Raw genomic sequence first — 22,396 nt, 5'->3', positions numbered from 1 at the left:
TAAGCTTTCCTGCATTATCTTTTTTTTTCTTTTTTTTTCTTTTTTTTGAGACGGGGTCTCTGTCGCCCAGGCTGGAGTGCAGGGGCGCGATCTCAGCTCACTGCAAGCTCCGCCTCCCGGGTTCACGCCTTTCTCCTGCCTCAGCCTCCCGAGTAGCTGGGACTACAGGCGCCCGTCGCCATGCCCGGCTAATTTTTTGCAAATTTAGTAGAGACGGGTTTTCACCGTGTTAGCCAGGATGGTCTCGATCTCCAGACCTCGTGATCCGCCCACCTCAGCCTCCCAAAGTGCTGGGATTACAGGCATGAGCCACCACGCCCGGCCACCTTCCTGCGTTTTCATCAGGAACTGGGGATAATAATTACTACCAACGCTCCATGATTTGGGAAGGATTTGGGAAGAAATGAAAGGGTGTGTGAAAACGATGAGAAAAATCCCTGTGCCCAGACAGACTGCCATTGTGACTCAGTCACATCTGTCCCAGAAGGTCCTCCCACCTGGAGGATTAGAGGCTGGGCTTGCAAACGAAAAGTCAAAATCTGTTGGTCCTTCCTAGTCCTGGCCCTGCACATCATGGGCCAAGAGTAACCATCTGCTGAATTTAATGAATGGACAACCAAAGGGTACAACTCCCGGCTCCCCTGACACCTTTGGTAGGTAGGGTGTCTAACTGACATCTCAAACAACACACTCCAAACCAAACTCTTTTTCTTCTTTTCAAAATCTGTTCCACCCACCTATTTTACCACCTCAGTGGATGGCAAACCCATCCTTCCAGTCCCCTGGCCCTAAACCTCAGACTCACCCTCCCCTTCTGTCTCTCATAGCCCTCCTCAGGTCCTCTAGCTAATCTGTCATCCCGGCCTTCTTCTGTACATGGAATCTGACTGCCACTTTCTTCCTGCTCCCATCCCGTGGAACTATCATCTCTCACCGGGAGATGGGACTTCTCTGACAGTCCTGCCCCTCACATCTGTGGGCAACCCAGCAGTCAGAGCAAGCTGAATAAAATACCAGCCACATAGGCCGGGTGCGGTGGCTCATGCCTGTAACCCTAGCAATTTGGGAGGCCAAGGCGAGTGGATCACGTGAGGTCAGAGTTCAAGACCAACCTGTCCAGTGTGGTGAAACCCCATCTCTACTAAAAATACAAAAAAAAAAAAATTAGCCAGTTGTGGTGGCACATGCCTGTAATCCCAGCTACTCGGGAGGATGAGGCAGGAGAATCACTTGAACCCGGAAGGCAGAGGTTACAGGGAGCTGAGATCGCGCCGCTGCACTCTAGCCCGGGTGACAGAGGGAGACTCTGTCTCAAAAAAAAAAAAAAAAAAAAAAAAATCAGCCGTATCACGTCACACTTCTCTCCAGATCTTCCAAGGGCTTTCTGAAAAAAACTCTTCCAGCCCTTCACAAAGCCCCCTAAGACCTGGCCCGTAACTCTCTGCCATAACCTGTTGCTTCTCTCCCCTCTTCACCACAGCCACGTCTGCCTCCTCCTCTTCATGCAACAGGCCAGCCATGGTCCCCATATAGAGCCATTGACCTGCTGTCTCCTTCCATCCTGAACACGCTTCCTCTAAAACCTTTACCTTCTTTACATCTTCACCAAAACGTCTCCTTGCCGTCGAAGACTTCCTTAACTATCCAGTTTACAGCTGCGACCCATCACCCCACTCCAACCTTCCCATCCCTTCCCCATCTTGTTTAACACAGATCACATTCAAACATCGTCTGCACTTATTTATGATGCTTATTGATAACTGTCTGTCTCTCCTGCGAGAATGTGAGCCCCACGAGGAGATCTTACTTGGTTTTTGTCACTAATATATCCCAAGCACTTAAAAATAATGCATGGCATACAACAGGTGCTTCATACATATTAGTTGAATGAGTGAATGGCAAGAATGTCTCTTGCCACTTGCATTGTCTGTGCTAGCCATAATGCTTTGTGCTGGGAATGCAAACATATGAAGAGGGCTCAGCTCTGGCTGGGGGAGTGCAAAGCAAAATCGCCGTAAACGATTATAAATGCTAAGACAGAAGACTGCACAGGTATAGAAAAGGCCTCAGAGGCCGGGCGTGGTGGCTCACGCCTGTATTCCCAGCACTTTGGGAGGCCAAGGCGGGAGGATCACGAGGTCAGGAGTTTGAGACCAGCCTGGCCAACATAGTGAAACCCTGTCTCTATTAAAAATACACAGATTAGCTGGGTACGGTGGCGCACACCCATAATCCCAGCTACTGGGGAGGCTGATTCAGAACTGTTTGAACCCAGGAGGCAGAGGTTGCAGTGAGTCAAGACTGGCGCACTCAGCCTGGGCAACAGAGCAAGACTCTGTCTCAAAAAAAAAAAAAAAAAAAAAGAGGCCGCAGAGAGGAGAGGTCTGTAGTTGAGGGGTGAGGTCTGAAAAACCTTCTAGAAGGAGGAAAGGACGGAGCTGAGAATTGCAAGGGGCTTTCTAGGCAGAGGAGCATGGCCAGAGCCTGTGAGGAGGCCTCCTGGGCACGTGTGCGAGCCAAGGTACTGAGTGGCAAGAGCTAGACCAGGTGCAGAGCCTGGGAGTTGCTCACTGGGCTGAAGTGCAGAGAACCCTGAACGTGGGGGAGAGTGCTAACGAGGTCGGCGGGGTCAGGCAGCAGGGGGTCTTGTATGCGAGGGGGAGACAGAATATGAATGATATTTTAGAAAGCTTTTCCAAAGGTGCCTAGAGGGGGCCAGATCTGAGGCAGGGACTCGTGAGGAGGCCATGGAAAAGCAGCAGAGGGTGCTGGTGAGCCCGCAGCAGTGAGGGATGGAGGAGAGGAGGAGCCAGAGGACCTGGCTACCCACTGGTTGAGATGTGGGCTTGGGTGGGGCCAGGTGGACCCTGAGACCATTCCTTAGATGGGGAAGAGACGGGGAAAAGGAGGAGGAGAAGGAAGAGGAGTTTGTTTTCCTCTCCTCCATTTTCTACTCCTGTCTGTCCCTCAGTTTCTACTCCAATTGATGACAAGTCTTGAGCATTCCACCTCCAACACTTTTCTTTAATCTTTCTCCTTCTCTCCGCCCTCTTGCCCTTGGCCGAATCCAGACCCTTAGCATGATGTTTTCTGGGACACTATAGTAGTCTCGCCACTCTCCTCCCTGCTTTCTCCATTTCTCGGTCCAATAGCTACATGCGCTCAACGTCATTCTCCCAGACTACAACTTGAGCTCCATTTTTATGCCTTAACACCTTCTGGGGCTCCACATAATCCTCCTCTACAGAAAAGAGTTTGAAACCCTAGTGACTAACACCCAGTTTCCTTCGTCATCAGCCCCCAGCCTCAGTCATCAGTCACAGCTTCTGTTTGCCATCAGGCACTCAGTGGCCAATCTCATCTCATTGCAAGCTCCGCCTCCCGGGTTCACGCCATTCTCCTGCCTCAGCCTCCCGAGTAGCTGGGACTACAGGCCAGGCGCTCCCTCTTCTGATATGACCATGCTCATTTCTCTCTCCTATCTCACAAGGACTCTCTCCTCCACTCTGTGCATTTGCACAAGTGCTTCTCTGCGCCCTTCCATGGTCTCCACATTCTCTTTTCGCTGCAGGGATCCATTTGGATTCTAAAGATTTAGTGCACAGAATGGCAGGTGGAAGAGTAACTTCCTACCTTTTGCAAATCACACTGCCTTCACATTCCAGAAGCCCACAACCTATTTTTTTTTAAAGAGCCTTTAATTTAACTTCTTTGTAAATGTGGCTTTTTGAACACTTGATTTTCTCTTACAGTGGAATGGATCTGTGTTTTTAGCTCTTGGAAAGGGACAGGTAGACAGTGAGCAGAGAGGGACAGGTAGACAGTGAGCAGAGAAGTGGGGATCGGCTCCACGTGCTACTGAAGAGTCTGGGTGTTTGGGGCCTCAAGACTTGAAGGAATCCAAGGGGCTCCTTCCTGGACTCAGCTTCAGCTCCCACGGACCGAGCGGCGGCTCTGCGACGCGCCCTGTGAGTGCCTTCTCCTTTACTCCTCAGAGTGACCTTCAGAATTAGCAAGTCTCCTTCCTTTCATAGATGAGGAAGCGGAAGCTCAGAGGGCTGTGGGAATTTGCCCAAAGTCTCCAAAAGTGTAAAATAGAGGGACTGGGTCTGACCTCGGGGCTCCTGACTCCACACCCAGTGCTCTTTCCCCTCACTCAGCTGTTCCCAGGGGGACTGTGCCTGAGTCATTCAGAGCCCTCGGATCCAGCGAGTTATCTCTTCCACCCCCCCATAAAATCTCACATTCTCATGCTTCGTGGGCTGATTGCCACTGGATTTCATCAGAGAACACTTCCATAAAATAGGTCAGTAACTCTCCCACCCAGAAATGGATCTTCCTTCTAAACACTCTCTCTCTCTGCTCCAGAGGCTCAAAACATGGAAACCAAAGTTGCACGATGGGATGATTAATGGGGCTGAAATTAAATACGAAAATACATCTCACCCTCTCAGAAGCTGGTTCTCACCTCGTTTTGCCTGGAGCTTTGTAACCACTTACGTTTCCTGAGAACACTTTTAGTTGTCCTTATATTTGCCGGTGGTCTGTGGTCAAAGGCAACAGGAATCTAACCAGGAATCACCTCCCTCCTCTTCCGGAATAAAATAACGAAGAGGTCGGGCTTCTGGGGCTGGTAGGGATGGGATGTTATCTGGGGTATCTAAGTCATGTTTATTTCCTTGAACCAGGATCAGAGCAAGCTAAGTGGTTACATTCTCCATCCAAGTCCCATGGGAGTTAAAAGCACTAACCCATTGGCACCTCCTTTCGATGTGAATGCAGAGGGTACTTTGAAAATCCTTCCTCCCCATCGAACAAGTCAAAAATTGTGTGGAGGTTAGCATCCCAATCTTTCTCCCTCACCTGTTTCTCCTCTCCATGACAGTGGCCATTCTTACCCCAACAGAAGCCAAATTTAGTGGCTGTTGGATCTGTACTCTAGAAGCTTTGAAGTAGGAGAGCTACTTATTTGTAAGATCTAAAAATCAAAACAATTGAACTCATGGACATAGAGAGTAGAAGGATGGTTGCCAGAGGTTGGGAAGGGTAGTGGGTGGCTGGGAGGGATAAGGGGTACAAAAAATAGAAAGAATGAATAAGACCTACTATTTGATAGCACAACTGGTTACGATCATCAATAGTAACTTCATTGGCCAGGCACGGTGCTCATGCCTGTAATCCCAGCAATTTGGGAGGCCGAGGCAGGCGGATCACCTGAGGTCAGGAGATTGAGACCAGCCTGGCTAACACGGTGAAATCCCGTCTCTACTAAAAATACAAAAAAATTAGCTGAGTGCAGGCGCCTGTAGTCCCAGCTACTCGGGAGGGTGAGGCAGGAGAATGGCTTGAATTTGGGAGGCGAAGGTTGCAATGAGCTGAGATTGTGCCACTTCACTCCAGCCTGGGCAACAGAGCGAGACTCCATCTCAAAAAATATATATGTAATAATAATAATAACTGAATCGTACATTTTTAAATAACTTAAGGAGTGTAATTGGATTGTTTGTAACTGAAAAGATAAATGCTTGAGGAGATGGATACCCCATTCTCCATGCCTATTCACATTGCATGCCTGTAACAAAACATCTCATGTACCCCACAAATATATACACCTACTATGTAACCACAAAAATATATACATACATACATACATAAAAATAAATGGAACATCCAGAATAGAAGAATTACAGAAGAGGAGAAGGAAGATGTATTCCTGAGAGCTTAGACGGGGACTGTGTGTGGGGAAAGAGGATTTGAGAAAAGCGCTTGGTTGGGGAAAATTGATAAAAACAAGACTTATTACCTTCACTCCACCAAGGTAAGTATGAAGGGCAGGGTACAGAGACATTTCCAGGAGAAGAATGAGGCCAACATACGTACTGATCAAACGTCCCATTACAAAATACGCCTATAGAGAGAAGAAGGGTCTGATGAACATCGGTGTTTCAGCACAGGGATGCCACTGATGGAGGGAGAGGCACCATGGGAGCCCACCTTCCTGGCACTGGAAGCTGTTGTAACCTGTGCAGAAACCAGCATGGGTGGCCCACTCTCTAGATGAGTCAAGGATGGGGAATGATTTGGGGACCACAGGAATGCTGAATGCAGCCCCAAACAACGTGCATTTGTCTGCCCAACTTGACTTCTGATCAATTACGTCAATGTACACATGATACCGATTTTACTTTATTTGACATGAACTAAACTTTCACAGAAACTTGGGGACAGGAGGACACTTGGAGGCTCAGCCGGTCCCTTATGTTCCACAATCAGCTAAATAATCATCAAACCTTCACCAGTTAGATCCCAGGATACATTTACTCTGTGAATGTACAAAAAGACCAGGAGAATGAGGGGATCTACCCACTCAAGGTCCTTGGTCACACAGATCCAATACAAGTACTGTATAGTCATCTCTCTCCATTTGAGCACTAATTCAATGATCATTATTAGATACTTGGACCATCTCAGGGGATGATTTACCCCTGGCGTTTGGCAACAGGAAGCAACAATCTTAAAACTCTGCATTATGGGCCTCCCGGAATCAAATGGAAGTATTTCAGACTAGGTCCCAAACTTCTAATATTGTAAGCTCCTGACATCCCGGAAGCTGAGCACCATTCCCCACCATCTGCTCCCTATTAGGCTAAAATGGCCGGGTTTCCAGATCACGAGGTCAGGAGATCAAGACCATCCTGGCCAACATGGTGAAACCCCATCTCTACTAAAAATACAAAAATTAGCCGGGCGTGGTGGCGTGTGCCTGTAATCCCAGCTACTCGGGAGGCTGAGGCAGGAGAATCGCTTGAACCCGGGAGTTGGAGGTTGCAGTGAGCTGAGATCACGCCACCGCACTCCAGCCTGGGCGACAGAGCGATACTCCGTCTCAAAAAAAAAAAACAGAAGGCCAGCTTCCTGGCATTGAAGCCCGAGAAACACCATGGTGTTATGAGCTGGCTTGGGACACTGTATCGACCTGGCTGCCAGGTGTCAGCACCTGGTAAGGCAGTGCTCACCTGAGCTGTGCATGGCATGGCTCTGGATGAAGGCCTGCCTTACCTTGACCTCAGAAAGCAGCGTTCTCCAAAACGAGAGGTGGTTCCTGCAGCTGACCTCAAGGTTTGACTACAACCTGCCTGGACCCATGAGGTCTTCAGAGGGAGCTGACAAGGGCTTGAAGCCTGGGACTGCCTTTGGGTGAAGAAAGAAAGGGAGAGTTCAGTGTCCTGTCAATCTCAAGGCCTCTGAATTAAATGATCTGAAAGAAGCCAGAGCTGGGAATTGTCCTCACTGGGCTCAGAGGCAATGGGCCAAGATACTTTCTTCTTTTTTTCCTTTGGAGATGGCATGGTGCACGTGGCTGCACCCAAAGAGTCAGCCTGCAGACAACTATTACATATTTGCTAGAATGTTCTGAACTTAGTGTCGCCTTGGATAAGAGAAATGTTACTCTTCAGATTTAGTTAACGCCCTGGGAGATGGGGCATCCCCCACCCCCATTCCTTTAACAGATTCCCAGGCTAATATACGGCAGCTAATCATGTCATGTGATCGGGTGATGAGTGTGCCATGGCAGATGGCTTTTATCAAAGATGGTCACATCCACATACATCTGGTTTCATATGTTTCCTTACAATGGGGCATGGGGTCTATGTTTCTGCTCCTTTAGCCTGGGTAGAGCTTTGTAGCTGTCTGACCAGTTGAACATGGCCAAAGTGATCTTGTATGACTTTCAAGGCCAAGGCATGAAAGGCTTTGGTTAGGCAGGCCCTTAAGACCCCACCATCATGCTGTATGGAAGCCCTGGTCAAGTGTAGAGGCCATGGGAGTCTTCCAGCTAAACTCCAGACATTACAGAGCAGAAACAAGCCATCCCCAGTGTGCCCTGTCTAAATTCCTCACCCACAGAAACTATGAGAGGTAATAAATGACTGGTTCCTGTTTTGAACCACTAAGCTTTGGGACAATTTGTTACACAGCCACGGATAACTAATACACATGCTTACCAGAAGGTTCCTTGAGTAAGTCTCTCAGACACGCCTGTTTGTACTGAGCCCACTTCCGAGTCGTTTCCTCAAGGAGGGATCCTGTAACCTGAGCAAACAAAAACATGGTCACCCCCAGTGACCAAGTACAGATGTGGCCTTGTTGTCACCTCACACTATGTTTCTCCAACCTTCCCACTGAAGTGCCCACAGTGGCCCACAGCAAAGAAACAGCCTTTCTTCGGCATCTTATGTTCTATCTTAAGAGTACATACGAATTTTACATTCACTCTATAATTTAATCATATTGACTTTAATACAAATGTGAAAAAAATTTAAAAACCTTTAAGTGAAGTTGACATTTCAAGAGTACACAATATTCTTATCCTAAACTTTTGCATCCTCCCACATGAATAGTTGCATGCTTCTGAGACTATGTAGATCCCAAAGAGAGACGCATCACACTAAGATGCAACAATGTGACAGAAGGGCCAGATAATTGCTGGAACCTGCATCACCCAGGTGTCTGCAGGTGCAAAGTCAAAGGTTCTGAGTAGACAGATTCTCTGCTCTGGAGGTGACCATGATTTTTTCTGCTCAGATTATAGGATCTTTTCTTTTTTCTTTTTTTTTAGACGGAGTCTCAATCTGTTACCAGGCTGGAGTGCAGTGGCGCGATCTTGACTCACGGCAACCTCTGCCCTCTGGGTTCAAGCGGTTCTCCTGCCTCAGCCTCCCCGAGTAGTTGGGACTACAGGTGCACACCACCATGCTCAGCTAATTTTTTTCATATTTTTAGTAGAGATGGGGTTTCGCCATGTTGGCCAGGATGAGCTCGATCTCCTGACCTTGTGATCTGCCTGCCTAACTCCCAAAGTGCTGGGATTACAGGCACGAGCAACCACACCTGGCCCGTATCTATTCTTGAGAAGTCAATTTGGAAGTGGGTTCAGTACAAAGAGAAGTCTGAGAGACTTACTCAAGCTACTGAGGACTTGGGATTTTTTCCTTTCTGACATTAACTATTTCATGCCATTGAATCTTGGAAATACAGCACGTTTTGGGCTTTCCAGATGACTGGGCTGTGTCACAGCTTCTACTTGTGTACCTGTACCACTTCTTTTTATTTCACTTTTATTTATTTACTTTTTTGAGACAGGGTCTCCTCACTCTGTTGCCCAGGCTGCAGTGTGGTAGGACAATCTCGGCTCACTGCAACCCCTGCCTCCCAGGCTCAAGTGATCCTTGCATCTCAGCACCCTGAGTAGCTGGGACTACAGGCACATGCCACCATGCTCGGCTAATTTTTGTTGTTGTTTAGATGGAGTCTCCCTCTGTCGCCCAGGCTGGAGTGCAGTGGCGTGATCTCGGCTCACTGCAACCTCCGCCTCCTGGGTTCAAGGGATTCTCCTGCCTCACCTCCTGAGTAGGTGAATTACAGGCATGCACCACCACACTCGGCTAATTTTTGTATTTTTAGTAGAGACAGGGTTTCACCATGTTGGTCAGGCTGGTCTCGAACGCCTGACCTTGTGATCTGCCCTCCTCGGCCTCCCAAAGTGCTGGGATTACAGGCATGAGCCACCACGCCCGGCCCTAATTTTTGTATTTTTTGTAGAAAGAGGATTTCGCTACATTTCCCAGGCTGGTCTCAAATTCCTGGGCTCAAATGATCCTCCTGCCTTGGCCTCTCAAAGGCCACCATGCCTGGCCTTTGATTTTAAAAAGGACTTTCTCTTCTGTTTTTCATCAGGCACCTATTGTGCGCCAGGCCTTGTGTTAAGGAGGAATTAGGATACAGAGATGAGGGAGACACAGCCCCTGCCCTAAAAAGGACTTAGAATCTGTTTCAGAGATGGCAGCTATATAACTGGCTGGCATACAAGGCCAAGGGCATTCTGGTCTGTTGTCCTTGGCTTCCCTACGAGCTTCTGCCCTGTGTGGCTCAGTTCTCTCCATTACAAACCTGAAACTAGGAGTCGTCCACGGCAATTTCCTTTCCCTTGTCCAGGTTCCATCGATCCCACCTCCTTAACGTCTCTCCTGTCCAACCCTGTCTTTCCTTTCCTCCTCTGGCCTGGGGCCACCATCCACCCTCCACACTGTTCCACAGTGACAGGAGAACAGGACAGAGCTAAGCCCAGGGCTCTCCTGCCTACAGTCTTTTACTTAAGGCCTGTGGCCTCAGGATTTAGCCTCTCAGCCATCCTTGTCCCAAGTCGTGCTCCTTCATGACTTCTCATCCTTGTACTTCCCACTGGCACTCGCTTCTGCCCTCATTTTCACCTGGTGAACTCCTATTCATCCTTCAAAGCCCAACTCAAGCCCAGAGACCCTTGGCCATACTTAACCACCTGTCTCCCTGAGTCTTGAACTTGTCACCCTTCCCCTGCATGACCGATCCCTATGGCCCATCACACTGCAGTGTCATTGGTGGGCCACTTATCCATCTTCCTCCCTACTGCGTAAGCTCCTTGAGGACTGAGATGTGTCTTTCATCTCTGAATACAAGCACCCAGCACAGGGCGGGAGTTAATGCTCTTACTGTCCATTTTCAGAGGCTCAGTCGTGGGATGGAGGATGAGGAAGGGTTCAATAAATGATCTGGGCTAAGATCGCCCAGTTAAGCAGTTGGCTTTAAGGTTTTCTCTCTTCTCACAAGGGGCAACAAACTCAAATGCTTTCTAGGGCCAGGTAGACTTAGGGTTATCCCAAAAGAATGAGGTAGGACTGGTATACCAGTAGGGAGTGCAGCAGCAATCACACAGCCAACTTTTTGAAGAGGAGCTAGTGTGGTCATTAGACCAGCAGTTCCCAAACTTATTGACTCAGTAATTTTTCCACAGTACTTCCAGGCCAAAAGAGATATCTAAAGCCCCACTCATTAAGTAAGTAAGTCCAAACAACTTAATAAATATTTATGCCTTAACAGCTTAGTGCCTGCTGTGCATTGCACAACTTCTCAAGCTTTAGGATCAGATCGGATGCCACCACCTTTATTTCCTGTTCCACACTGATTTTTGTGCACTACTTGGTTTTTAATCACAGGACCTGTGGAAAACCCAGCTTTGCAAAGAAACAGCATCATCAAAAGGGAGGAGGTGAGATCTAATATTAACACCATGAATACCTTGAGCTAGTAGTTTGCATGGTGTCTGGAAAATGCTACATATCACTGTACTTCCCTTGAAAAATTAAAGTATCTCATAGCACCCCTGTGAGTTCACAGTGGTGCCCTCGGCTATACAAGCACAGTTTGAGAACCATGCAATTATCCAATAAGTAATAATAATGGTACAATAATTGGCATTTATCCCTTGATTTCAGTTTCCTATGAGTTTGGAATCTCTATTAATATATCTCTCTGAGTTATGGCCCAAGAGGAAGCATGTAAGTTATTAACATATTGTTTAAAGATGTAAACATCTTTAATGGCACCGTAACTGACTCTAAATCATTTTTACAAATTTAGCAGATGAGTTGCCAAACAAATAATTAGCCTCTAGAATCCTTCAGGTCATCAATGTAAGATCCACTGGGGGACACAGTACTATTTATGGCCCCAGGGACCTCCCCGGGACCTGATTAAGGAAGAGACAATAAAATCAGTCTCTGGTGTAATGTTCCCCTATCCTCCATTCTTTGCCATGGCCAATAGCCATAACCAAAAGCAGAAAAACAAACTAAAACTAAAAAGTACGGAATTTTGTCAGTCTAGGGGAGCTGGACAAACTCAAACTGTCTTCCCAGTCCTTGCCCTAAAGACATAAAAAACACAAGAGGTACATCCAAGTTCAATCACAGCCAGATTCCCAAAGTCACGAGGAAAGAAGATATACGGGTGATTTTTTTTCCAACTGGAGAAGTCCAGCTTGACCTTGATTTCTCTTCCCTTGCATAGGCAACCAGCATCAGCAACGAACTTGGCCATAAGGGATTGAGGAAAAGGAAAGAGAAATCCTTGTACTGACTCTCTTTAAATAAATCTGTTTTTCTTTGTTAGAGAAGGAATACACTTCACTGTAGATGAAATAGAAGTCACAGCTCTGCAAAAAGGGGAGAAGGTGGAATTATCTCATTACTCAGAAATTACCATCTACTTCCAGATTCTTCTCTCTGTACACATTCATTCTTTCCTTTTGTAACTTCAAAGGGAATAATATTGTTTCAAAGCCTTTTATGTTTCATTAGAAGACCTATATCGTTAATATATTTCCATTTCAAGAAATAAGTGATAAATGAAGTAAAGCATCCTTTTAACAGCTGCATAATATTCTATGAAAAAAAATGTGATATAATTTAGTTTTTAAATCCTCTAGCATTGAATGTCTATGTTGTTTTAAGATGTTTACTGATATAAATGATGCTGTAATTAAAATCCTCATAGTTGAACATTTGAGAGCACATCTTTATTTTCTTAGAAATTCTTTGAATTTGAATTTCTGGGTCACAGAATACACATAGTTTTAAAGGTTTTTGATTGTCAAACTGTCTACCCTCGCCAAAAAAAAAAAAATTTAAAATTTTAAATATGCACCATTTTACCCTCCTGCCATCCATGTATAAAAGGGCCACAATGTGCTTCTCAAAAATCCTTTGTTTGTGTTTTTGATGCCAAAGCAACTGCTAAATAAATGAGTGTGGGAGAGGATGGCGTGGGGATAACACTACTTCCCTGCTTGAATTTAGAAACTAAACTATCCCTGAGAATTTCTCATTAAGTGAATTTTTTGAAGACTTCCTGCCAAAACACACACCACAGTCATTTATATTCCATGCAGGGAAAGAGGCTATGAGCAGAATTCATCATCAAAGTCTTCCCAAAGCCTTGTAATAGAAACATCTAGAAAAGGAATACGGGGTTAAGATGGAGAACCAAGAGTAAGGCTATCAGAATTACAGACACACGCAGAGGACAGCCAGCCAGAAAGGCTCTGAAAACGCAGACTGGGTGGCAGAGAGTAGAAGCAGACGCTGCCAGCGGGCATGTTACTGATTATAAAAATACCAGAGTGAAAGGGCCAAGGTGTGGCTTTCTCAGCCTGGTAAGCCGGCCTGAGGCTCTGCAGATTCCGCTGTTGTAACATAAATATTCATACATCAACAACTCCCAAGAACGCTACAGAAGAAAACTCACAGGGCTTCAAACACCCCGGGTAGGCACAGCGGCTCCAGTACTTAGGAGCTACAGCATTGCAGGCAACCATTTAACTCCTCTGAAGCTTAGTTTGCCCATCTGTAAAAGGGCTCAGTAATAACATGGGTCTCAGAGGCTTGTGTTGAGGATTAAGTAAGATGAGGTGTGAGGAAGCATGTTATGATAATATCCTGAGTGCAGTCTCAGGGCTCGGCATGTGGTCGGCCATTGTTCACATTTGTGAACAAAACTACACGATAAGCTGGGTGTGCTCACTCAGTGTTGATATGAGATATCCAGAGAATGGAAGCAAGGATAAAGGTTCTGAATCAAGTCTCCCACCACTGGCCCCACCACTAACAGACTGAAGTCCTGGGACCAGAGGCAGGCCAGGGCCACCTGCCTTAAGGATGTTCTGATCACTAGGGGAGAGGCTGCCATGATGGTAAGAATTCCATGAAACCATTCATTGGGCTCACATTTACAATCCATGAGGGCTTGAAGGCAGCCTCTAGGGGATCCTGGATGTAGGAAATCTGGCAGGGGTTATCTGTGTCTGTAGCCCCAGGCTTGCAGCAAAGAAAGCCTGAGGTGAACCCTCATGAGACCTGGTACCACAGCCTGCCCTACATGGGGGCTGGAGGGGTTTAGAATTCCAAGACCATGAACAGGGACTCACCCTGCCCATGGAACAAAGGAGGAAGACAGCCATTCCTTTTTTTTAGACAGATCCTCACTCTACTGCCCTGGCTGGAGTGCAATGGTGTGATCTAGGCTCACTGCAACCTCCACCTCCTGGTTCAAGCAATTCTCCTGCCTCAGCCTCCCGAGTCGCTGGCATGACAGGTGTGTGCCACCATGCCCAGCTAATTTTTGCATTTTTTAGTAGACATGGGGTTTCACCATGTTGGCCAGGCTGGACTTGAACTCCTGACCTTGTGATCTGCCTGCCTCAGCTTCCCAAAGTGCTGGAGTTACAGGCGTGAGCTACCGTGCCTGGCCTGAGCCATTCCTTAGGCTACTTTCTTTACTCAGACGAGTGGAACTGGGGTTCCTTCCCGTCATCCTTTTATACTGCCCATAGCCCGGTATCCAAATGGAAACTTGGAAAGAGGACGAAGGTCTAATCTTCTTGGATAGAATAAAGCAAGCTACCAGCATGCCCAACTATAGAGGATAGTTAAATACATTACAACAAATCCTTAAAGCCCTTAAATATCATACCACAGATCTACATCTACTGACATGGAAGAATGTTGCTCAACTTCTCCGAGACTCAGTTTACTCATCTGTAAAAGGGGATTAACAAGAGAACCTCCGACTACAGGGTTGCTGAGAACACAGAAGGAGATAATATGAGGAATGGAGGGCACCTGGCACTCAAACCAGTGCAGAGCAAGTGCTCCATAATAATGTCAGTTGTGTTATTAGTGTATTTTGTTACGAAGAAAGCAGATTACAAAATAATATTTACAGTATGTGCCTGTGTTTTTTTTTTTGGAAAAAAAAAAAAAGAAAAGAAAAAACTGTATGGAGACCTGGTACGGCAGCTCACGCCTGTAATCACAGCACTTTGGGAGGCCAAGGCGGGTAGATCAATTGAGGTCAGGAGTTCAAGACCAGCCTGGCCAACCCCGTCTCTATTAAAATACAAAAATTAGCCAGGTGGTGATGGGTGATTGTAATCCCAGATACTCAGGAGGCTGAGGCAGGAAAATCACTTGAACCTGGGAGGTGGGGGTTGCAGTCAGTCGATTGCACCACTGCACTCCAGCCTGGGCAACAGAGCGAGACCCCATCTCAAAAAACAAATAAAAAACTGTACATAAACGATGGTAGAAAAATGTCTGGAAGTACAAGCCCCCAAATGTGAATGAGGGTGATCTCTAGCTGTTGGAAGTAGAGTGATTTGTAGTTTTCATTTCACTTCTTTGAATCATATTTTTAAAAAACAATTAGCATTCTATATTTTTGTAATGGAAAGGAAAAAGGAAACGGAAGGGAAATGAAAGAAAAGGAAAAGGAAAAGGAAAGGAAAGGAAAAAGAAAAATGGATTTGCTCAACCTAAATACTCAAACCTGGGAGAATACTGAAGACAAACAGAAGGATATATGTGGCAATTGTAAATGCTGTTTGCAGAATTCACATTGACGTGGGGAAATGCTTATAATATGATGCGGGGTGTGGGGGGGGACCAGGATACAATGTGTTTTATACTACCTAATACCAGCTGTTGTTAAAAAAAGAAAAAAAAAAAAAGCATAGAGAAAATATTTGAGGACAATATGCCAAATATAAACAGTGATTTTGAATGCTAGGATTATGGTGGCTCATTATATTCTTAATACTGTTTTCTCTTTTCCAGATTGCTTACATGAGGCCTAAATTGCTTCTTTAAAAAAAAAAAATCAGGAAACACACACAACCGATAATAATAATAACAATAATAATGAACTGCTCTTACTTGCTTGATGGAAACCAGCAGGACCAGGGTGAGGAAGGGCCTCCCAGGGGCCCAGAGAGAGCACTTCCTGTGTAAGGAGAGAGGACTGGTCCCCCAGGGAGCAGGGATGCCCATGGGCAGCTGGGGGACGCCAGGCAGGAGTCCCGCGTTTCCTCTCCCAGGCCCTGCCCTGCTTGATCCCAGCTTCATCTTCCTCGTGCACCTTCACAAGTGAGGGTACATCTCTCTAGCAGTCCAAGATGCACCGCAGGCTGTCTCCTCTTGCATTCCTCCTGGTCCAGAGAGGAAATGTTTGCACAAATCCTCTCCACGCCGTGCCGAGAGTGTCTGAGGCAGTCGAGAGCAATCTACAAAGTCTTCAGAGTTCCTCCTCAGCCCTGGCTCATCCCCCGCCCCTACCCCCCCAAAAGCAGGGAGATTTTTCCCAGACCTTCCCTAAGTCAGCTGTGCTTTCTGAGACTTCCTCGACAGGCCAAGGAGAAAGAACAAGGCGGTCAGCGGGCTCCACCCTGAAGGTTCTGCTCAATGCACAAGGCTGGGCTGAGACAGGCTGGGGTCTGAGCTGCAGAGGAATGGCTGGTAGAAGGCGATGGGCCTCGAGCCAGTTTAGAGGCAGGTGTCTTTTTGAGGCAGGGTATTTCTTTCTAGAGCATTAAGCTTGTCCAGGCTGGGCTGAGACTAACCACAAAGGCAGAATCTCCTTGGGTCCTGTTTATGCAGAGACTGCAGGAGAGATGGTTGCTCAGCTCAGGAGAGTACAGCTCCCAACCCAGGCCGTGAAGCAAAAACCCAATCAGCGGCTTACGTTATGCCTACACAATAGCAAAACGTGTTGAAAAGTCCAACATTCACTCGTCTTAAATGCCTACTTGTTCTAAGCACACGTGGCTCAGCCCACCTGACGACCCTTTTTATGGAATTGATGATAGATCCAGCACAGGTGTGCGCTCTCCCCGCAACTCGCATTGGCAACATCTTTTAATCCACCATCTTATTTCACTCAGCCTGATAATAACCCCGTGAGGATACGATGAGCTCTTCATCTGACAGCTGAGAAACATTGAGGCTCAGAGAGGTTGGATGGCTTGCCCAAAGCCACACAGCAAGTAATAGGCAGGTCTTCTGACCAGAGGTGCCTGAGCACAGCTACTTGGGAAGGTACCCTGTCTTGCCCCTGCCCTCTCCGGTGAGTTCTTAGCAGGCTCATCGCCGTGCTTCCAAAAGGCTCTGCTTGGAACTTCTTACCCCACCTCTCCCAGGCCAGCTCCCAGCGTCCCAAATTGGAGGCCCAGGTGGAAGGTATCTTGATTGGATGGAACAGTGAGTTAGCAAGAGGCAAGAAGAACGTGTTTTCACTTCGTTTTTGGTTTTGGTTTTGTTTTATTTTTTCCTTCCCTCTTCAAGTCAAACATAGGGGCTCCTCCTGGGTAACTTTTCAACTGAATGAATTCTGAACAGTTGGGAAAAGCAGCCGTGCTTTTCTTAATAGAAATCCCTAGAAATCTTAAAAGCTCCATGTGGCAAGATTTTAGACCTTAACAATGAAACGCTCAACTAGAACAAAGGCCCTAGAAATGGACTCAGAGTGGTGTCACCTCTGGAATCGACGTGGTCATCTCTCTGGGACGGCAGAGAGACCCAGAGGGAGAAAGTACCCAAGGGATGGACTTTGGTTATTGAATGTGGCTGCAACTCTGTTCTGTGAGTGCTCATGAAAGATCGTCTTCCAAGATGCATGCTGGAAGATGGTCTGTCTTGAAAGAAAATACCTGCTTTGCAAGAATATTCTGTCTCATCTCTTGCAACTTTTTCTCAAAAACATCCTTTGTTTCTGAAGGGATGAAGGTTGGGGGCCGCACCTGACTTCCCCACCCATTGGGCGGGTGCCCTCTAGCGATGAAACGTGGTAAGGCCTCTTCCCTCGAGACTGGGGACCCCACCAGGCCAGTGAGAGAGCAGGACACAGGTGCTCAGACTTGGCCAGCGGCAAAGTATAGATGGAGTGATATTAACTCAGTATCACTGTCTAGCCCAGGCCCATAGATTCCAGATTCTGTCTGGGGGTATTCAGGAGGTGTCTAACACGTCATCAAGAGCCTGTGTGTTTTCAGGATGCTCTGCAGAATCTTCTCCTGCCCTCACTCCTTCATCAGTGTCCTCTGCCCAAGGAGCTCCCTAAAAATCTTCAGCGCCACTGCTCCTGCCAGTGCCCACTTCAGTGAGGGCCTGAGAGATGGTGCCCAGGGTTCTGTCTTCTAGCATCTGAGGCCCCTGGCCTCAGAACTCTGCACCCAAGTGGGATGCATGCCGCCCTCCCCATTCTGCACAGCACCTCGGCCCTGAGGCAGCCTGCCTGTACCTCGCGTCGCCCAGGGTCCCTGGAACCAGCATCTGTTTTCTGTAGTCCTTCTCTACATAGAACTGAACAAGAAACAGGCCTGTGAGGTCCTCAGGATTACTTGATTCCAGAATCCAACACTGAGGACCCTGCTCCATGCAAAAGGCAAGGGTGAGGCTGTCTCACCAAGACAGCCACCCAAACAGCCCCTGGTCTTCCATCAAAATCAGCACCCTCCACAGCAGCCAAAAGGTGGAAGCAACGCAGGTGTCTGAATAGATGAAAAAAATGTGATTCAATAAACACAGGGAATATTATTCTGCCTTGAAAAAGGAAGGACATTCTGACACATGCTATGACATGCATGAAGCTTGAGGACATGATGCTGAGTGAAGTAAGCAAGTCACAGAGGGATGGACACTGTATGATCCACTTACAGGAGGCACCTAGAGTAGTCAAATTAATAGAGACAGAGAGAAGAATGGTGGCTGCCAAGTCGGGGAGGAAGGGCAATGGGAGTTATGTGATGGTTACAGATGATGAAAGATGAAAAGAGTTCTGGAGTTGGATGGTGGTGATAGTTGCACAACACTGTGAGCGTAGTTAATGCCACTAAACTTTGCACTTAAAAATGGTTGAGATGCCAGCCTGACCAACATGGTGAAACCCCGTCTCTACTAAAAATACAAAAATTAGCCAGGCATGGTGGCACATGCCTGTAATCCCAGCTACACGAGAGGGTGAGGCAGGAGAATGGCTTGAACTCCGGAGGCAGAGGCTGCAGGGAGCCAAGATCGCGCTACTGCACCCCAGCCTGGGCAACAGAGCGAGACTCCACTTCAAAAAAAAAAAGGTTGAGATGGCCCAGTGTGTTGGCTCACACCTGTAATTCCAGCACTCTGGGAGGCAGAGGTGGGTGGATCACCTGAGGTCAGGAGTTCGAGAACAGCCTGGCCAACATGGTGAAACCCCGTCTCTACTAAAAATACAAAAATTAGCCAGGCATGGTGGTGGGCGCCTGTAATTCCTGCTACTTGGGAGGCTGAGGTAGGAGAATCACTTGAACTCAGGAAGTGGAGGTTGCAGTGAGCCAAGATCGTGTCACTGCACTCCAGCCTGGGCAACAGAATGAAACTCTGTCTCAAAAAGAGAAAAAAAAAATGGTTGAGATGGTTAATTTCACGTTATGTGTGTTTTACCACAATTAAAAACAATGCCCTCTGGTGGGGCGCGGTGGCTCACACCTGTAATCCCAGCACTTCGGGAGGCCAAAACGGGTGGATCACGAGGTCAGGAGATCGAGACCATCCTGGGCAACAGGGTGAAACCCCATCTGTACTAAAATACAAAAAAATTATCCCAGCATGGTGGCATGCACCTGTGGTCCCAGCTGCTTGGGAGGCTGAGGCAGGGGAATCGCTTGAACCCGGGAGGCAGAGGTTGAGGTGAGCCAAGATCATGCCACTGCACTCCAGCCTGGGCAACAAGAGCGAAACTCCATCTCAAAAAATAAAATAAAATAAAATAAAGCAAACCGACAAAAAACAATGCCCTCCTGCACACCTACCTCCTGGTGAGAATGGCAGGGCCAGCACCCTTGACAGGACCGTGCCCCGGCTCCGTGCCTCTGGATGTGGTGTGGCAGCACATGCAACTCCCCAGGGGGACGTGAGAGGAGGCTGTGTGAGGATGCCAGATAGCAGAGCTGAGGGGCAGGTACTGCGACGAGGCGGGAGGAGAGAGGGCCTCACAGCTCATCCTGCCCCACACACCTCACTCAGCCATGGACAGGACCAGGCAGCAGCAGGCACTGCTCCTCCTCCCCATCTGCCTCGCCTTCGCCTTCTCCCTCACGGCCGTGGTCAGCAGCCACTGGTGTGAGGGGATCCGGCGGGTGGTGAAGCCGCTGTGCCAGGACCAGCCGGGAGGGCAGCACTGCATTCACTTCAAACCGGACAACAGCAGCAATGGCAGGATGGACAACGACAGCCAGGCTGTCCTGTACATTTGGGAGCTGGGCGATGACAAGTTCATTCAGCGTGGGTTCCACGTGGGGCTCTGGCAGTCCTGCGAGGAGAGCCTCAATGGTGAAGGTGAGCGAAACCTGTAGATTCTGGGGGTGACAGGTGCAGGATGGGGCCGGGGCTCTGGAGCCAGGCTGTCTGGGTTTGAATCCTGCAGATTCTGGGGGTGACAGGTGTGGGATGGTGCAGGGGCTCTGAAGCCAGGCTGTCTGGGTTTAAATCCTGCATCTCCACCGACTGTCTAGGTATCCTTGAGTAAGTCCCTTCACCTCTCTGAGCCTCGGTTTTCTCATCTATAAAATGGGAATAATAGCAGTACTTACCTCCAAGAGTGATTGCAAAGATGAAATGACCAGATTCACATATGGTGCTTGCAATAGAGCCTGGCACATTCCAAGTGTTTATTAAAATTAGCTTTTCTCATTTGCTCTTGTCACCCAATCCCTGGTATTTAAAATTATTTGGGAATGAAAGGTGGCCCTGACCCAACTCAAAGGTGCGTCCCTGTTATTTCTCCTGCACTTGGAATGATCTTGGAGTAAATCTTTAAAAGAAGAAGAGTGTTTTTACCTCTCTAAGATTTCAGGAGGGAGGAATTTGATTCTTCTATATTAGGCAGCCTGGCTGTAAACCCATGCTCAGGGACAGAATACTCCCCGCTTTCTGCTTGGGAAGCAAAACCTCCAAGGCAGAAAAAGGAGGAATCCTCCTCCCATCCCCATTTCTCTCCTGACCTCAGCTTATTACAGTAAATTTCTTGTGCAGCTTTGTACTTTTCCTGGAGTTTCTAATTGCCTTTTCTTTTTCCATTCTCATAGCATTTGTTTTTTATTCCTGAGGCCTAAGTAAAAGGCAACAAGAATGAACCCCCTGAGGCCCAGCATAGTGGCTCATTCCTGTAATCCTAGCACTTTGGGAAGCTGAGACAGGAGAATTGCTTGAGACCAGGAGTTAGAGACCAGCCTGGCAACGTAGGCAACATAGTGAGACCTCTCTTTACAAAAGCTTTGTTTAAAAGAAATTAGCTGGGCATGGTGGGATGTGCCTGTGGTCCCAGCTATTCTGGGAGAATCTCTTGAGCCTAGGAGGTTGAGGCTGCAGTGAGTCATGAATGATAGAGCGAGACCAGCCTGAATGATAGAATGATAGAGCGAGACCCTATCTCAAATTTAAAAAAAAAAAAAAAAAAAAAAAAAGAACACTCTGAGATGCTGTATGTTCCTCCCCACCACCCTCTCTCCCCGCGGTGGCCACTGTGGGGCAGTCCCCAGCCTGACTGACCCTACCATGTATCCAGGTCAGTGCCTGTGTCTTGTGCTTTAACTGTGGTACAGACACTGCCATAGCGCCTGGAGCTAAGGCTATTTAGGGACCTTCCCAGTTCCTCTCTTCTCAGGGAGTGCTATCTTCCTATGAGTCTCTTCTCTACCTTCATGGACAGATGCAAAAGTCTCAGGACCCTGCGTCCTGGAGGATTTCCAAGACAGTTCCAGAATTTTGGTGTGGAAACTGTATTCACCATACTTATAGGCAAATCACTTGGGAAATTCCACCTCCATTCCAAGCTCTCGTATGAAGACTGCCTATAGTACTTCTGTTTCCACAGCTCTATATAGGCGTCACACCAGTTATCAAATGTATCACCCAAGGAGATTGTAAAAGAAATATCCAGGCACCCAGTCCTGGAGGTTCTAATTTAAGAGAATCAGGGTGGAGTCTAGAGGTCTGTATTCTTTATTTTATTTTATTTATTTTGAGACAGAATTTCCCTCTTGTTGCCCAGGCTGGATTGCAACGGCACAATCTCAGCTCACTGCAACCTCCACCTCCCGGGTTTTAAGCGATTATCCTGCCTCAGCTTCCCCAGTAGCTGAGATTACAGGCATGAGTCACTGTGCCCGGCCGAAACTTTTTTTTAAAAGAAAAAGAATAATACAGGCTAGGCGTGGTGGCTCACGCCTATAATCCCAGCACTTTGGAAAGCTGAGGCGGGCGGATCACCTGAGGTCAGGAGCTGGAGACCAGTCAACATGGTGAAACTCCATCTCTGCTAAAAATACAAAAAATAGCTGGGTGTAGTGATGCGTGCCTGTAATCCCAGCTACTAGGGAGGCTGAGGCGGGAGAATCGCCTGAGCCCGGGAGGCAGAGGTTGCAGTGAGCCGAGACTGCACCATTGCACTCCAGCTTGGGCAACAAGAGCTTGGTGTGTGTAACTCAGCGTGTGTGTGATGGTGGTGGTGGCGGTGGTGGTGGCGGCGGTGGTGGTGGTGGTGGTGGTAGTGGTGGCATCTTCTCAGCCTAAAACGAGCTGAAAGCAGGAGTAAGAGATGTGTGAGGCTGTTTCAGTTTCCTTCCTCTAGAGGAAGTCTGCTTGGCACTTCTGCAAACCCAGAGTTTTTACTTCACACACACACACACACACACAGACACACACACAGAGACACA

At 47.6% G+C, this 22,396-nt stretch overlaps 2 protein-coding genes across 2 annotated transcripts in view; one reads left to right on the top strand and one right to left on the bottom strand.

The window, feature by feature from the left end:
- The window catches only part of GLP2R (glucagon like peptide 2 receptor), a 66,332-nt gene extending 50,043 nt beyond the window's left edge, over positions 1-16,289 (bottom strand). Inside the window, exons 1-3 of the mRNA XM_025362666.1 lie at positions 15,588-16,289; positions 8,007-8,094; positions 5,804-5,908 (exon numbers count right to left, since the gene is read on the bottom strand). Of these exons, the coding sequence (XP_025218451.1) occupies positions 5,804-5,908; positions 8,007-8,094; positions 15,588-15,776 (382 nt within the window). The 5' untranslated portion in view covers positions 15,777-16,289. The remainder of the gene's footprint in view (positions 1-5,803; positions 5,909-8,006; positions 8,095-15,587) is intronic.
- Positions 16,290-19,708: 3,419 nt separating this feature from the next.
- GSG1L2 (GSG1 like 2) overlaps positions 19,709-22,396 on the top strand; it is an 18,658-nt gene continuing 15,970 nt past the window's right edge. The window contains exon 1 of the mRNA XM_025360986.1: positions 19,709-20,018. Coding sequence (XP_025216771.1) covers positions 19,709-20,018 — 310 coding nt within the window. The remainder of the gene's footprint in view (positions 20,019-22,396) is intronic.

The sequence above is a fragment of the Theropithecus gelada genome, chromosome 16 (assembly GCF_003255815.1).
Source record: "Theropithecus gelada isolate Dixy chromosome 16, Tgel_1.0, whole genome shotgun sequence".
Classification (NCBI taxonomy): Eukaryota; Metazoa; Chordata; class Mammalia; order Primates; family Cercopithecidae; genus Theropithecus; species Theropithecus gelada.
The sequence above is the reverse complement of the archived record's forward strand: the minus strand, read 5'-3'. Positions and strand labels throughout refer to the sequence as shown.